Here is a 16291-nt window from a genome sequence, read left to right on the forward strand (position 1 = left end):
AATAATTGCGCTACTTAAATAACGTTCGGCCCGAAACTTGATCGATATAGAGTAAAGTTTCCCGACCTCGTACGGAACATTCGATCTCTTGAATTCACGAGTAGCGAAATGTTGGAAGGCATATAGAATTACGTAAATAAGCTTAGAATCCTGGACGAATAGTTAAAACAAACGTTGGTGTCCACATACCGCTGTGCACTTCTATGGCGCAGCGATTCTGTCCCTTCTCCGTGGAAATTCGTGACGTTCCGAGCATCGCGACTAAACGTCGGTGACTAAAACGTGAATAATATTCGTGCACATGACTAGCGCGCGTGCTTATGTTGCGGTTACCAATGACGGGGACATTCGCAGCCTTCGAGCGCGTAGAAATATTAAACGATTGCATCATCGCCACCGTTTCATGCTTCTTCAAGTGTATTTTCGGAGCTTCGACGTAGTTGAAATATTCAAATAGATCCAATTTTCAATTTACAGCGATGTGTTATAATTGATAGAGTCGATCTATCAACGCCAGCTCTCTAATTGTACGAACGATATCGAACAGTAGATTTATCGCACAGCAGACGACATCGCTATCTAGATTTTTCAGAAGCGGAGACTGTAAATATTAAACAAGAGCATCAGCCAGTGTTATTTCGAGAAGCGACGCCATCGTTTCACGATTTCAAAGTTTCCGCGACCATTAGAATAAGTAGAAACGGTATGCAATAGACAGACAGTCAAACTTTATCCGATTCCTATTCAGTATCACCTACACTGCCAGTTGAAAGTTTAGATCGCGTGACAGCTGTTCTCCTGACTCATGGTTAATGTTCTTACGAACATCCCATCGCACTGTCGGTTCTTGCTTTTTATAAATTAATAAATCAACGGTCCATCCGATAAGTTTCTTTCGAGATGAATTTTTTAAAACTATCTCGGAAATGAGAATTTACGAAATGCTCGTCTCCGACAACTGTTTCGGGCTGTTTTTTTCGTAAACAAAGTTACCCGCAGGTCAACAATCCACTCAGGGAAGAGGTCGACGACGAACGTTCAAATTCCACAGACCCCTTTCCCAGCGTCATTTAATTATATCCGATGACACGTTTCGTTTTTGCGTTCCAGGCTGTCGGTGAACGTTATCAGCAGGAAACCGCCGAGGTAAGATAGTACGATGAACACTTTTTATTCCCAGAAGCAGCGTCGCGTCGTCGCGTTGCACTACGCGATCCGAGCGATTAGTCGAGTCCGCGGCGCGCACTTGTCGAGTCGAACCGGTGGCGGTGTTGCTCGGGTGTTCTCGATCTATCGATCCCCGATTTCTTCTGCGCGAAATCAACATTTTCTGTTGCAAGAAACAGTTAAGCTCTCTCTCAACACAGTGTGCTCGAGTTCTTCCGATGTTTCCTCCACAAAATCAGCAGTGTAGTGAGCACGATAATCGAACGGGTCGATTTGATATCAGTCTCGCCGGTCGAGAAGCCTGTCTCATTCGTGAAACGCGTCAAATGTGATCGAGAAATTCGTCGACGGTGAAATCGTCCGGTACGGGACCAAAATGGCGGAGGAGGAGGAGAATCCGAAACCGCTGAAAACGATAGTGCGCAGAGTTATCGTGGCGGTGACCGCTTCCTTGAGATTGTTTAGGCGGAAATCAGAGGTAAAACGGAATAAACTCGTTGCACGGTGTATCAAACACTTTCTCCGCCCGGTGTCGAAAAGATATATTCGCAGGCCCTGCCCCTCTCGTTTATTAACTACTTTCATTCGTTACGTCACACCTGCGCTGCGGTTTCGCTCGCGTTCCTTCTGTCGGATCGTTGCATGCGACATGTTCGATTTCGAACGATTGCTTCGGGCGAGCATCTCGAAGCAACGATGCCATTTCATCCCATCAACTCTCTGTTGCGAATCGATTCAGACTCGCAATTTGCCAGACCGTAATCTTCTTTCGTCTACAATGATTAGAATTTCCTTGCCGCATTTCCGTCAATGGTTAACACTTTAAACGCTATGCCAGTCAAGTCAATTCGTACGATATCGAAAAATATGTTTACTGTCTTAATACATTCGATTGAAACAGGGTGAACAGAAATTAGGCGATTTTTTGCATTTTAAATGAAACATCAAGTGGAATGATCTTTTAACGTGTTAAATGTGCCCATAACTATGAAAGCGGTCTAAGTCGTACATTTCTTGTTTCGAGATATTTCGAGAATTACATTCGAATGAATTAAAAACTATTTTTATATTGTGTAGCATTTTAATTTAGAATTTTATTAGTCTTTGATTAATGAAAATTTATTGTGAATGTGAAATTTTGTGTGAATCTCCTAGGAAAATGTTGTTTTTAACATTAAACCTGCCACGGTCAAATGACTGGTATTATATTTTCCAATTATCGAAAGTATAAAAATCCATTTATGGAAAAATATGGAATAAATTTCCTTGTCCAAGCATCCATTATATCGCAAAATTACAGAGGATCTCAATAAATTTAGCGTTGCCATTTTGACAAGGCAATATTTACCAGATACTTTTGAAGCTTGGTAGGTTTAGTGTTAAAGTTTGAATTTAAGAAGAAGTTTAAATAAGTTTTAGACCACTTTCATAACGAACACTAAATGAATTCCATATAATGTTGAAATAACAAGCAATAACGGTTCATTTTTGACGACATCGTAAAAATTACATTGAATTCATTTAGTTTAAAATAACCTGATGAGAAATAACTGATAAGCTCATTTTTTAAAATTGTGACTCAGACCACTTTCATAATTATGGGCACAAATATCGATAACAGAGAAACGGATTTAATTTATCAGAAACGAATTACACATTCACCTCCGTTCGAAATTTACATCACGATCGCCACCCGATACGATACTCGCGGACTTCGCGAACGCAATTGCATAAAACTAGGCAATCTATCTGTAGCAGACAGATTAACGCATTAGCTACCGGCGATCGTCTAATGGTTTTCCAAATAATTTACGATCGCGAGTTGAGTATGCAACTGACATGGTGCGCAACGAGCGTAAACATCGCCCGGTAGCTAAAGCGTTCAATCGAATATCGATTAGGAAAGTGGGATAACGATGTTAACGTATCGGAATTTTTCAGAATCGATTCGTCAGCTATGATGTCCAGGAGAGAAACTCGGAGGAGAACCAAGTCAAGGTGAGTTCTGCAACACCCGCGAAGCTTCGTCGGTCTGGCCATTCGTCCTAATATAATAGACAGGAGGGACGTGGCGGACAAACAGTCCCGTAACGCGGTCGCTAACGGCCATCCCATTGCAGACCGTAAATCAGTATCAGCCGGCGAATTTCTGCGGGCAACAGGTGGCGAATGGCGACCGACGGAGGCTCGTTAATTCACGTCGGTTTTCACCGACGCGTGCGCACTGTTTCATTTTCGTTGGCAACGACTCGGAAAAACGATACGGCTGATCTCTCGCGGACAGACGCCAGGAAAAAATGCTTTCCTGCCAATATATCAACTATCCCGTTGCTCGGAAAACGAGCGGCGACTGTTCGTTATTTATTGGAAGCAAATTTACGTCGATTCAGTTACAGTTTACAGGGTATATAAAAAGTAGTGTTCATCCGTTCTAGGGGTGAATCTACACCTCTGGATCGGTGGACATTTGTAAGAGAAACTTGCCACCACATTGTTTATAACAAAGAAAATTGTTAAAATTGTTTTTTACATCGGCACCTTCCACTCATACAGAAAAGAAGAAGTTTGGAAGGAGCCACATGTTGCAAACAAATAGTTATTGAGATATAAGCTGTTGAAATTTTTGCAGAATTTAATTGTGTGGAGTTATACATAGTATAGACAAAAGCCAACTACTACAGTTCACCTGACCGTGTCGATGAGACAGAACATAATCATGTGCGTGCCTCGACAAACGAAATTTAAAGGGACATTCTCGTCGCTAGGCCCGTACGACGTCGTCTCCCTAACCATTAGGATCACAAATTTGAAGTTGCAAAATATGAAAGAATACCTTATATCCATTGTTATAAGAATATTAATCCTGTATTATATAAAATGTTACCGTACCTCACCGTTCCTCCAGCGGATTAGGCGATATACCTGTAAAGGACGTTACAGCAAGCAAAAGACGCATGCGAATCTTCTACCCCGACAGATCGACAACACGTGCGACGGACCCATCGATTCGACGAGCGGACTACCCTTATAAATCCACGTCATTGACGACCGAAGACAATAACAAATGGAATTTCTTTGACAGTTTCCCCACTTCTCAACCTAAAATCCTTCAACATACCTCCGTCCATTTAACAAACGCACAATTTCCCCACCTAAATCCACCCTTAACCATTTATGAAAAACCGCAATACTATTTTGACCCTGGTCGGAGTAACCGCTTCTCTTTCGCTGTCACGATTTCGGAAAGTGTGTTGTGTAGTGTCCAGTGATTGTGTAGAAGTGTGGTGTTTTGTGTTTCATCGTTAATAAGACGTATTCGCGAAAATGGCGGTGTCCACTTGATCCGACGGAGGAACAGAAGATTCTGAAAAATTTGTAAGTACCCACCTATACTGAACATTAGTATTCTATAACCCAGGATTAATATTCTTATATGTAAACAATGGATATAAGGTATTCTCTTTCACATTTCGCAACTTCAAATTTATGATTCGAATGGTCAGGGAGACGATGATGTCATACGGGCCTAGCGACGAATGTCTCTTTAAACTTCGTTTGGCTTGAGGCGCGCACACGATCATGGTCTGTCTCATCGACACGGTCGTGTGGACTGTAGTACAGTAAATCCTCTATAGACGCGACAGCCTCGGGGGGGATTTGGTCGCATCTATCGTATAGGGTAGCTATTTTTTATCTCCAAAGGCCGAGCCGAACGTAGAGAAGGACAGCGCGTGTAAATAGAGACCACCCGCGGGTTCCCCTTGGGCGGTCGATCGCGCTACAAAGAAATTAAGGTATGCATCAGGGTGTTTAAATTGGGGTTTTATGATACTTGATGTATCATTCTCAGGTATGGAATAGCATTAGTACAATACATTTCCTGCTTAGCACCGTTGTTTACCCCGTACTAAGTCGGGCGGGGGGATATTCTTGGTCGCATCTATCGTATAGAAATTGTTGCGCCTGTAGAGGATTTACTGTAGTAGGCTTTTATCTATACGTATAATTCTATCAAATCAAATTTTGCAAGAACTTGAATAGCTTATATCTCAATAACTATTTGTTTGCAACACGTGGCTCCTTTCAAACTCTTTCTCTTCTCGATGAGTAGGAAAACAAACTTTAACAACAATTTTCTTTGTCATAAACAATTTTTCTGCGAGTTTCTTGTGCAAATGCCCACCGATCCAGAGGTGTAGATTCACCCCCACGACAAATAATCGATTACAAAAGAATTAATTACTGCCCGATTCTGGATTGTTCCTGCTAAATTGCTCATCATAAATCTTGGTATTTGTATTTTGATTTTACGCATGTTGGGGAGTGTTAGTATTTATTTATTGCTTTAAGCCATATAAGGTTTATATATAGCATATACAATATGATACAATATGACTTAGTCTGTAACTTACAATTAGCTTACATTAACCCCTTGCAGTTCTGTTTTTCGCTATGACTTGTTAAAATACGGCAATGGGTTAATTCACTCTGAAAATGTTGAACGCACTTGAAGAAGTCTTGAACAATGAAAACTGAATCTCAGCGAGATTCACTATGAACGAACCTATCGTCTTGAAGCGGAAGCCGCCGTCGCGAACGTTAGTTTGTAGGACCGACTTCATTTGAGTGGAGAGGTGTCTCGATCAGTCTGGAAGCGAGTAAAATCGTTCCGGGGACAGAAGCTCGAGCCGCGGAATGTTTCACGTCCCTTTTACGGGCGTGTTCTCGTTGTCGTGGTCGTTCCGCGGCCGATCTGCTCCGTTTCTCGGCGCGAGGCAAAGCGAGGCAAAGTGAGGCGCGAGCAGAGCCTCTCGCCGCTATTATTTCCGGCTGCGTTCTCCGTCGCGAATCCTCGCTACTCTTTTATTGTAGCCGCCCGCCTGCGCGCGCTCGCTTGGCGACACACGACACAATCGTTCAAACAATGCTCAGCTCTGTGCGAATCGAGCGCGCGAGCCGCCGGAAAACGTTTCCGACGAACGTTCCTCCGCTCCTCGCCGCGCGCAGAAAACTGGGTTACGCTTTATCTGATTCAGCCGTGCTCGCAAAAACCGGCGCAGACTGCGTCTCAAGTGTCCGGCCCGCCTCCGCGAAATTGTTGCATCGGACGAACATTCATTTCCGATGGCTACATTGCATTCCCTAGGTACCGCATTCCGTTGCCAATGGCTGCGGACTTCTGAATCAGAATTGTCTTGACTAACTGCAGGAGCTGCTTGTACATTAATCTCTTTAATCGTTTCACTTCTCTTTCCTAAGTCTAGCAATCACTAGACAGCGAATCTTTATGCAGAATACAAATTTTCTACTCGAATTGCAACAATCTGGAGTGAAGTAGTCATTTATCTTCCGTCTTAATATGTTTAATAAGTGGAAAATAATGCAACAGTATCTTCACATTCTTCTAATGTTTTTACTCTTTTAAATTACACCTACTCATTTTTGTCATAAATGCATAAAATCCAGTGACAGTGCAATAGAACGCTCAATGAACAAATTGTTTGAAAATCATATGGTTAATTAGTTTATATATTTGATTGCTTAACTATTCATTACTAAACTGCGGATCTTTATGCAAAATGAAAATCGTTTGTATTAATTGCAAATCAGTGGTTTTATTAAGTTGCAACAAATATATTTATACTCTTAAAATCTTGCAATATTTTTCATATCTGAAGTTACGCCCATCCATTCTTGCCACAAGTGCATAAAATCCGCAGTCTATTAGAAACAGAAAAGAAACACGAAACATCCGTATTTGTTAGACTTTGTTAAAATCTTCGCCGGACTTCGTCTGACTCGTTAAAATACAGCAAGAGGTTAATAAAAGGCGTCGTGTTCGGGAATAATGAAGTTGTAGGGGATTTGGTTCGGAATTGCGGAGGCGGAATAAACAACCGTTCGGAACGTAGACTTGTGAGAAAAAAGATATTCGAGAGTGAGCGCTCGTGCACGGTGAATAGGACACCGTAGGAACGACGCGATATGGAGTTTACCGTTACTTGGCCCGAAGCCTGCTTACAGCCGGGGATCAAGCCGTCGAATGGTGTTCGAGGCTCGCGGTAGCCTCGCTTTCGGTTCATCGGGAAGCGAGGAAAAGAAAGAGAGAGATCGGAGGCTCTCCATCGGTAACGTTATTTTCTTCCCGTTGTGTTTTGACTACAGATACCCATTAATATAATCCGTGCAGAAGTCCGGATACTATTTAATACTGTACTGAAATACACGTGTTCACGTGTATCAAAATACTGAAAAACGAATTAATATTCAGACGCTCTAAAAAAGACGATAACTTTTTTAATATTGTCTACTATACGATGTGAAAAGGAATTTGTTCAAAAATTGCAATCAATCGAAATTGTAGAAAAATATTAGGGGTGTGCGAGTACCCGTTATTTACGAGCTGAGCTAAACTCGATTCGATTGTTCGAGTCGAGTCGAGCGTTTGATTTTTCCGAGCTACTTGAAATCGTCGAACTGTTCGAAAAAATGCGGTCTACTTGAAGAAATCAAACGGCACGAGTATTCGAGCCCTCGTAATACTTCGATCTACTCGAAACTGAATTTTCAGCTCGAACAGATCTTTAGCCTTCGAGTTACCGTGCGTAACTCACGTAGTTGATCGTGCAGAACACAGGCTGTTTGACAAGAATCGCGACTTTACTGTATTCCAGTAATTGGAAAAATTTCGAGTTAAAAATTCATTTTCAAATAGATCAAGTAGCTCGGAAAATTCAAACGCTCGACTCGGCTCGACAGACCCCGAGTAATGTCGCGACTCGAAATTCGAGTACTCGAATATATCGAGTACTCGCACACCCCTAGAAAAAATACTAACATTTTACAACTTTTTTATGTGGACCTATATCGAAAATTTTAAAAATACGTGTTGTCGTTCTGTGTCAATTATATGTACTATTAAAGTTTCATCGAAATCGGTTGATGCGGGAAAAAACGACTGGCATTGAAAGATGTAAGAATTCTTACATACAGGGCGAGTCTCGTAACGTGACGATCTCAAATATCTTTGTTCTTTTTAAAGATACGTCAAATCTCTGAAGGACAAAGTTGAATGGTAAAATGGAGCTCATACAATACCAAAAAAATTTTGTTTTAAGTAATTTTTTTTAGAGATATGAAGGTGACCTTCATTTTTTTAAATGTAATGTGGTATTTTTTAATACATCAATCGATGCAGCATTCGATACATTCGTTATAAAAAAAGTACTAACCTATATGTACGTCGAAAAGTTAACTCTAAAATACCATTACTATTGTACTAATTGTAAGACGTTACACTAGTAAGGAAACATCAACGTCTTAGTAGTTTTTTAATTCGTTTCACTGTATACGGATAATACGCGTATAACTGTGAACCTGAATATACGGCTACACGTGTATCATCCGTGCATTCAAGTACACGGGTACACGGATGATACATTGAAATATACAAGAGTTAACGTGACAGATTGCGAAAATGAACAAACAGCATAATCTCTGTTAATAAACCTTAATCAATTAATTGTTTATTTTGATGAAGGAAAACCAGTGTTTACATTTTCCGGGAAAAAATAACATTAATCCTTATATCGATACACGTGTACCCTTGAACTTCATAACGCGGTTAATACACGTGTATTGAAAATAACGGGTACCCGTGTATTATCCGTGTATAAAGAAGTACACGGATTAAAATACGGATATATATATATATATATATATATATATATATATATATTAGTACACGTGAATATACGTGTATCCTCAATACATGTCCAAAACCGTGATCTCTAGTTTTTACCGTGGAAACGAGACGCGGCCGTCTCTCACGGATCGTTGCCCGGATATTGTTTCATCGGCGGCAATAATCGCGCTGATTCCATCCACAATATCGAGCCTCGGTCCGGTTTACAAACACGCGAGTCTTCGTGGCTGTCTTGCGGATGACTCGCCGACACCACGAGCCATCCTCTTGCAAAGAGAAAATCAAACGAAGTGAAAATTCTTCGCGGTGTAGAATTCTTTTCGCGCGGAACTGAACAATTCTTGATATCCAAGCCGCTATAGCTCCGCGAAAAAAAAATCGGACGATGATCTTCCTTGGCTCATCTTACAGGATGAAGCCTTTACTTTGATATCCTCGAGCTGCCATTTTTTAGAAGTTGCTCTTGAAATGGGAAATGAGAAATGTGAAGAGGCTTGTCTTTTTGAAAAGTTTAGACACGAAACACTCTATGGAGTGAAGTAATTCTTTAGAGAAAAACGAGGTGGAGATGCACAATACATTGTTTATTGAATTTCATTTGAGGTTCTCAAAGAAAGCCGCTGTAGCTCCGCGAAAAAAAAAATCGGACGATGATCTTCCTTGGCTCATCTTGCAGGGTGAAGCTTCTACTTTGATATCTTTGAGCTGCGTTTTTTTTTTAGAAGACGCTCTTGCATTGGGAAACGGGTGGAAACGCGAAGAGGCTTGTCTTATTGAAAAGTTTAGATTCGGAATTCTCTATGGAGTAAAGTAGTTCTTTAGAGAAAAACGAGTTGGAGATGTACAGTACCTTGTTTATTGAATTTCATTTGAAGTTCTCAAAGAAACGTGAGGTCCAAGACGTGGAGGTCTGATCAGTAGAATTGGCTAGCCAAAATACAATAGCATAGACTCGGTCAAACAGTTTAATCCTGGGGTTCTGTGTAATTAATGCTGAGACACCTTGAACAGCTTAAGTACCAAGGTACCACATCTAATAATAATTCCTGTGGAAAGCGTTCACTCGTTATTCCTGTCAGCCTTGGAACAAGGTCTTGTTTATAGCCACTTGTTGCAAGTTTGATCAATGCTGCATCCTTGGTACCGTTAAGGGATCGATGCAGCGACAAGCCATAACGCGTCGCTCCATATACTCAGAATTTAAAAAGCTTACCGCTGAAATGTAAAAATGGCAAAATGTGCAAACGTTTGCATGGAAATTGCATTAAAAATGCAGCGAATACGTTACCCAGGGAGCTCGTCAGAACTCGGTCGGTAATAACCATCGAGCGATACAAACACTCTTATCCAAAGAGACATCAAGCTTACCTGTGGAGCACAGATGATCTATTTTACATTGATCGATTTTACAATGATCTGTTTCACTTGTCGTGTTCCGTTATTTATCGGATTTATTTCCTTTCGCAAATTGGTAGTTGCTCGTGTCGGTAAAACAACTCTGCGAGTTTACTAACAGAGAGAGTACAGGTGCCTGTAACTCGACACCGAACGTAAACGTGTTCACCGGTGTTGCTGTCAACACTCGTCGGTGACCTCACTGCTCAATCATTCACAACCGCCATTAGATGCGAAGATTAAAAACTCTAGACACTTTTTTAATATCTACGCAATCGTCAAAAATCTATTTGCTGAAGAAAGTACAATTTTTCCGACACATTACATTGACACGAGAGGAGAATGGAAACCGAACACGTCTTCTAGATCGCAAGGAATATTCGTGGCTCGCGCCGAAGGACCATTCACAACAGCCATTAGATGCGAAGATTAAATACTCTGTTCACTTTTTTAATATCTACGCGATCGTCAAAAATAATTATTAGAAAATCTCTTTGCTGAAGAAAGTATAGTTATCCACTAGACAGAACGATCAAGCATACAGAAGTTGTAATCTACATTGACACGAGAGGAGAATGGAAACCGAACACGTCTTCTAAATCGCAAGGAATATTCGTGGCTCGTGCCAAAGGACTTTCTTCTTCCGTTACGTAAAAAGACTGACAAGAGCACGACGCGGGTTCGCCGGTCCGTTCGAGCGAGAAAACGCTTGTGTAACTAGAAAACGCTCCGATTTACAATAAATTTTTTACAAACCGCTCCAGAAGTAGTACGATCGATGGTAATCTTGACGCAATAGTCAGTCGGCCGCGCGAGAGATTTCGACGCGTGGTTCAGCCACTCGTCTGACTGCCGGCGTCCTTTTCTACTGCCGGCAAAGCATTTTTCTCCTGTTCTGACCGGCCTCTTGTTTTTTTATTTTGCTTCTGTTTCTCAAATTTATTAATCAGAAAATACATACAGTTTTCACACATTACAAAGTTAATGAATTGATAATTACTAGACTGCGGATCTTTATGCAAAATAAAAATTGCTTGCAGCAATTGCAAGTGACAGGAGCCACATAAACAGTTTATTCTTACTTTAATCATTTTAACAAGTTGAGAAAAATAGATTTGCACTCTTAAATCGTTACTGCACTCATTTATTTTTGTCATAAATGCATAAAATCCGTTGTCTACTACTTACTTTTAAATAAATATTTGATGTACATCTTTGCAATAAATAAAATTTTGCAAACTTGCAGAAGGGTGAATTTGGAGTGCAAAACCTGTACTTCTTGAACATTTTAAATGCCCAACTAGCAGCCTGAAAAATTCTATGAAATCAAAGTAATTTATTTAGTAATTAAACCTTAGGAGTCGAGGGGTGACTCGGAGCCACCACTAAAATGAAAAAATGCCCGTGCAAAAAATTCTTATTAGCAGAAGGTTGAAATTGATTTGAAAAATTGGGTGTAACGGAAGGTTGAATTTGGAATGCAAAACCTGTATCAAGTACAAACGAATCTAGTGATAAATATACCAAACTATAGTGTAACAATTTTTAAAAAATTCAAAATGGTATAGATCGACACTCTCAAACTTTCTTCACCTTTCTGCTGTTCTATATTGCACTGTTTTCCTTTTACCTTTCGGCGAATGGGGGTTAGATAAAAATAGCATGTTCGGAAACGCGTGACTCAACCAGTCGACTTGAGCAGTACGTTGGTAATTAATTTATCGATAATTGGGAGGAAAAATGTCTTTCTTAATACCGACTACAACTTCTCTGCGAAAGACCACCGGTTGACAAAACTACTTTCGAACGACGCGACGCGACGTTGCGCGCACGGCATTAATCGCCGATTGAATCGGGCCTATCGATCTCGTATCGGCGAGCTAATTGGCGGAAGATTTGCGAGCGGTTGCGCATCGTCTATCTGCTCACGGCTTCTGACATTTGCTCGGCGATGTAGCGAGGCGAGCCGAGGCGACGCGACGCGACCAAGCGTCGTCTGTAAGCCAGTTTGGTATTTGCCTGGCATTTATTGCACTGCGTTGCTTTCGTCGCGAGATGCCAGCAAGGCCGGAGAATCCTTAGAAATCCTCGCCGGGGTAGTGTACCGTTACAGCGACCAATGAAACCGCCTCTTCCACTGTTTATCCAATAAATTGGTATGGTTGACGCGCGCTTCTTAGGAAGGATCGGGGATCCTTCGAATTTCCATGACCCCTAGTCGAACGGAACCGTTTCATCCGATAAGCAACATCGAATGCCAATGCAGAAAATTATGAACAAATCAACTGGGTGAAATATCCGTGGTCCTGGGTTCGAATCCCGCCGGCACCTCTGAAAATATTTTTCATTAGAAAAAGTTTTTTCATGTTTTCACCTTAATAAACTGTAGGCCCCGCTGAAATTAGGCGTTAGTGAGAGCGGAAGGGGGGAGAGTGGTACATAAATGGATTTGAAACCCTGAGGGGACCAAATATTATTTTTTTAAAACTGGCTGAAATATAAAACAGTGAAAAATATAAAAAATCTAAGAATATACTGTTATGTTGTTTTCAACGTAAAAAGGCTATTAAAGAATGAAATGAATTTATATTCAACTGCTGCTGTTTTTTGCATAAAGATCCGCAGTCTAGTAGTAACAATACAGGTACTGTTGGTACTGTCATTTTTCATTCATCTTCTTCACTGATATTCGCACCAGCTTCCCGCGAAACCAGTTTCACTCTCTTCTCTTCTCTCTTCATTTTCCTAGTCATCCTCCGTTATCCTCACGGCTGCTGTCTCTTCGTGTATTCTTTCTGTACTATATTCCGGGATGTTGTTATTGCCGTTTCATTTAACCACTTTCGTTTATTGTCAGTTTATTCGAGCGGTCTACGACGAAATACTTTAGGGAAAGAGGGAAAGATTTTAGAAAACTATGAGTATATGGAGTTCGTCAGGATATTTGGGCATTTCGTCGGGGAAAGGTTAGAGTTGTGAGACAGTGGGTAGAATACAGAAGTGGCTAGAGGTCCGATATCCCCGTCGAAAATTGAATCCTCGGATTTTTACGGAGGCTCGTCACGATTCGCGGTTGCGACAGGATATTCCGAAATTCGCGGCGGTTTCACCGAAACCAGCGATCTCCGCGATTACGGCACCCGAAACGTCGTGGTCGACTGGTCCGCGAAGGTCTTTCTGCCTCGAGGACGGAGGGCGAACGCGCGAGGACATCTGCGTTTAGAATTTCCGAGGATTGAAACGCGTCTACCAATTAGAAAGGTTTGCAACGCAGAACGTAAGATGTTCGGCGACAATTGTAGAAAATAGCGATGACCATAAATTATTGTTGAATAAAACTGTTATTTTTAAATATAGCTGCTCGAATTTTATCTGAATATGAAAGTAATTTCATCGATCTTTTACTACTGTGTCAATTTGACGTTGAATGGGGCGGATGAGGGTTAACAGTAATTGATTTGAGAAGTAAAATTGTCGATTTTAACTTCTACGGACATGTGTGTTGACGTATGAAACAGTATTAAACGCCCACTCCTTGACTTTTCGAATTTTGCACTCGTAAATCGTCTGTTTTCCTCACCACGCGACGCGACGAAGGACCGATCTCGCTGAAAGCATAAAGGCTGGGGGAGATCGTCGAAAATCGTCACGGTTGTCCCGTTACGAGGGCAATTTGGAAATCGAGTCGCTCCAATTCCGAGTATTTATAGCCCGGGGGAATTGGCCAACGAGATTGCAAGTGTGTCCGGCAGGCTCCAAAGGATCAAAGCGTCGAACGATCGAAGGAATTGACCAAGAGCCGTTCCGGCGGAGGAACAGGGAACATTGTCCCGATACGCCGCCGAAGACTAATGACCCCTGACAACAGAGAAACAGGGACGACGCGCGATCGAGGAGACTGATCTACGAGGAATCGGACAAGCAACCGGCGCGGTAACGGTGCTACCAATCTCGCTGTGCTTGCCAGCTGTTCGTTCGAGCACCACCGCTCGAAACCTCTTCTCTCTCTCTCTCTCTCTCATTCTCCCGCACCCTCACCCTTTCCCTCCGCGGTTTCCCCAACCCGTTTCTCTTCTCCTCTCTCTTCATCGCTCTTTCTCTCTCTCTCTCCCCGCGACTGTCCTGTTACCTAGACATTCACTTCGCCCTGACAAAACGTTTCGACACCGCGAAAACGTAGCAGAACGCCGGCCTTTTTCGCCAGAACGCGTTGCTTTCTAAAAACCAGGCCTCCTAGAGCTCGGATCCTCTCCGGTATCGCGTGCACGCTCGATCGGTGCACTGGATGGATCGTTACCTAAAGCCGTGTCGCATCGCAGCGACAAAATCGTTGTTCCATGGCAGAGCGACCAACGCGACAAGAATCGAACGTGGAATATTCTATGGAGAATGGAGACCCGTCTGAATTGACAACTCGCGCATTTCAGCAATCGACGATGAACCCTTCGTAAGAGCATTTACGAACCTGAATGTATTTACTACTTTCAGTTTATTGAAATGATTCAAGTGAGAGAGCCTGTTTGATTCATCGTAGTCACTGGAAATAATTTTTATTTTGCATAAAGACCCGCTGTCTGGTTACACACGTTCCACCTGTGCGTCCAGCTATTAACCCATTTGCATCGTAAGGAAGATTGAAGAACCACGGAAAAGATATTTCAATCATTTGCATGCATTTATTATGCACACTGGTAAGTGCGTTAAGTATATATACGCCAATGATGCAAATGGGTTTTTTCTTTTATTAGGAAATCTCTTATTATCGAGTATAGTGAATAACGAGAACGTTGGTAACATTATGAGGAAGTGAAACATTTTTATGCAAAATAAAGATTGCAACAATCTGGGGTGAAATAGACATTTATTTTCTTTCTTGATGTTTAATACGTTGATGATAATATAATAGTATTTTAAAATTCTTCTAATGCTTTTACTGTTTGAAGTTACAACTCCTCATTTTTGTCTGGCGACTCTGAGGCGCCAACAAAAATTGCTGTAGCATTATTCAAAATATTGTTTAGATTGTTAAATATATCGGTATCTAATCAATTACTAAACATTTAGGTACATAAAATTTCAAAAATCATAGGGAACGGGGAAATATTCTAAATCGAAAGAAATGTTTAATTTTCGAGTTAAAATAGCTTGGAGTGCAAAGGGTTGGATGGAAACGGGCTAAGAAACATCGGAAGACGGACGCAAACTTTAAACTTTAAAACTGACCGAGAGAGATTCAGCGGCAACAACAATGGTTCAGTGTGCGAGCTGTTCCGCGTGCCGAGGACAATCGCACGCGGAAAGTCTGTGGTCACGGGACAGCAGCCTCGTTTTCAAGCGGAATCATAGAAACGATCGCGGAATCGCCGGTTTCCCGGATTCGCTCTCGCATCGGTTGGCCCCTGGTGGATCGTATCCGTTCCGAGGATCGTGCTAGGTAGCTCTCGACCGAGTCCCTGTCACCTGCTCTGCCAGCACGGAGGGGCAACAGTGGCCTCTGCCACTTCTACCCGACTCGGCCAACCGCTGAGCCACCGAGCGGGAACATTGCTCGCAACTCGCCAGTAGAACGACGCGTTTTCCGCGCGCGACACGCGCGGTACCCTGACTCGCTTATCATATCTGTCCGTTCCGTTCCGTTCCGTTCTATCGCGTTCTCCCCTGGCTTCGCTCGACAGGGCTTCCTTCGGCCGCGAGTTCTCCACGATCGATCACCAACTCGGATCCGATCGGATCAAGGTCGAGGCGGCTCAGTCGAAGCCAGCTTTTCGATCGGCTCGCACGCGAATTTCCGAAAGTGTCTCTCCGAAAAGTGAACAGTGCTGCGAGATTCGTTCCGTGTCGCCTGGAGAACCGTCTCGTCCAGTGTCACCATCGGCAAGTTCCCACAGTGTCGACAAATCCGAAAAGTATTTATTCGATCCTCGATACGTCGCGCGATACGGCCCATTTGGGAGTGCAGAATATAAAAAACCAAACAATTACGTCAAGACACACATGTCTGTAGAAGTTAAAATCGACTATTTT

General features: G+C 42.2%; 1 protein-coding gene across 8 annotated transcripts in view; it reads left to right on the forward strand.

Annotated features, from left to right (window-relative positions):
* LOC143206990 (uncharacterized) overlaps positions 1 to 16291 on the forward strand; it is a 138704-nt gene that overhangs the window by 89135 nt on the left and 33278 nt on the right. For 5 of the 8 annotated variants that reach the window (XM_076419942.1, XM_076419941.1, XM_076419939.1 and 2 more), the window contains 2 exons: positions 1111 to 1146; positions 3109 to 3165. In XM_076419942.1, coding sequence (XP_076276057.1) covers positions 1111 to 1146; positions 3109 to 3165 — 93 coding nt within the window. Of the gene's footprint in view, positions 1 to 1110; positions 1147 to 3108; positions 3166 to 8905; positions 16174 to 16291 lie in introns of those variants that run through there. The other 3 variants (XM_076419944.1, XM_076419946.1, XM_076419945.1) reach the window with 3 other exon arrangements.

Source organism: Lasioglossum baleicum, chromosome 3 (genome assembly GCF_051020765.1).
Source record: "Lasioglossum baleicum chromosome 3, iyLasBale1, whole genome shotgun sequence".
In the NCBI taxonomy this organism is placed as follows: domain Eukaryota; kingdom Metazoa; phylum Arthropoda; class Insecta; order Hymenoptera; family Halictidae; genus Lasioglossum; species Lasioglossum baleicum.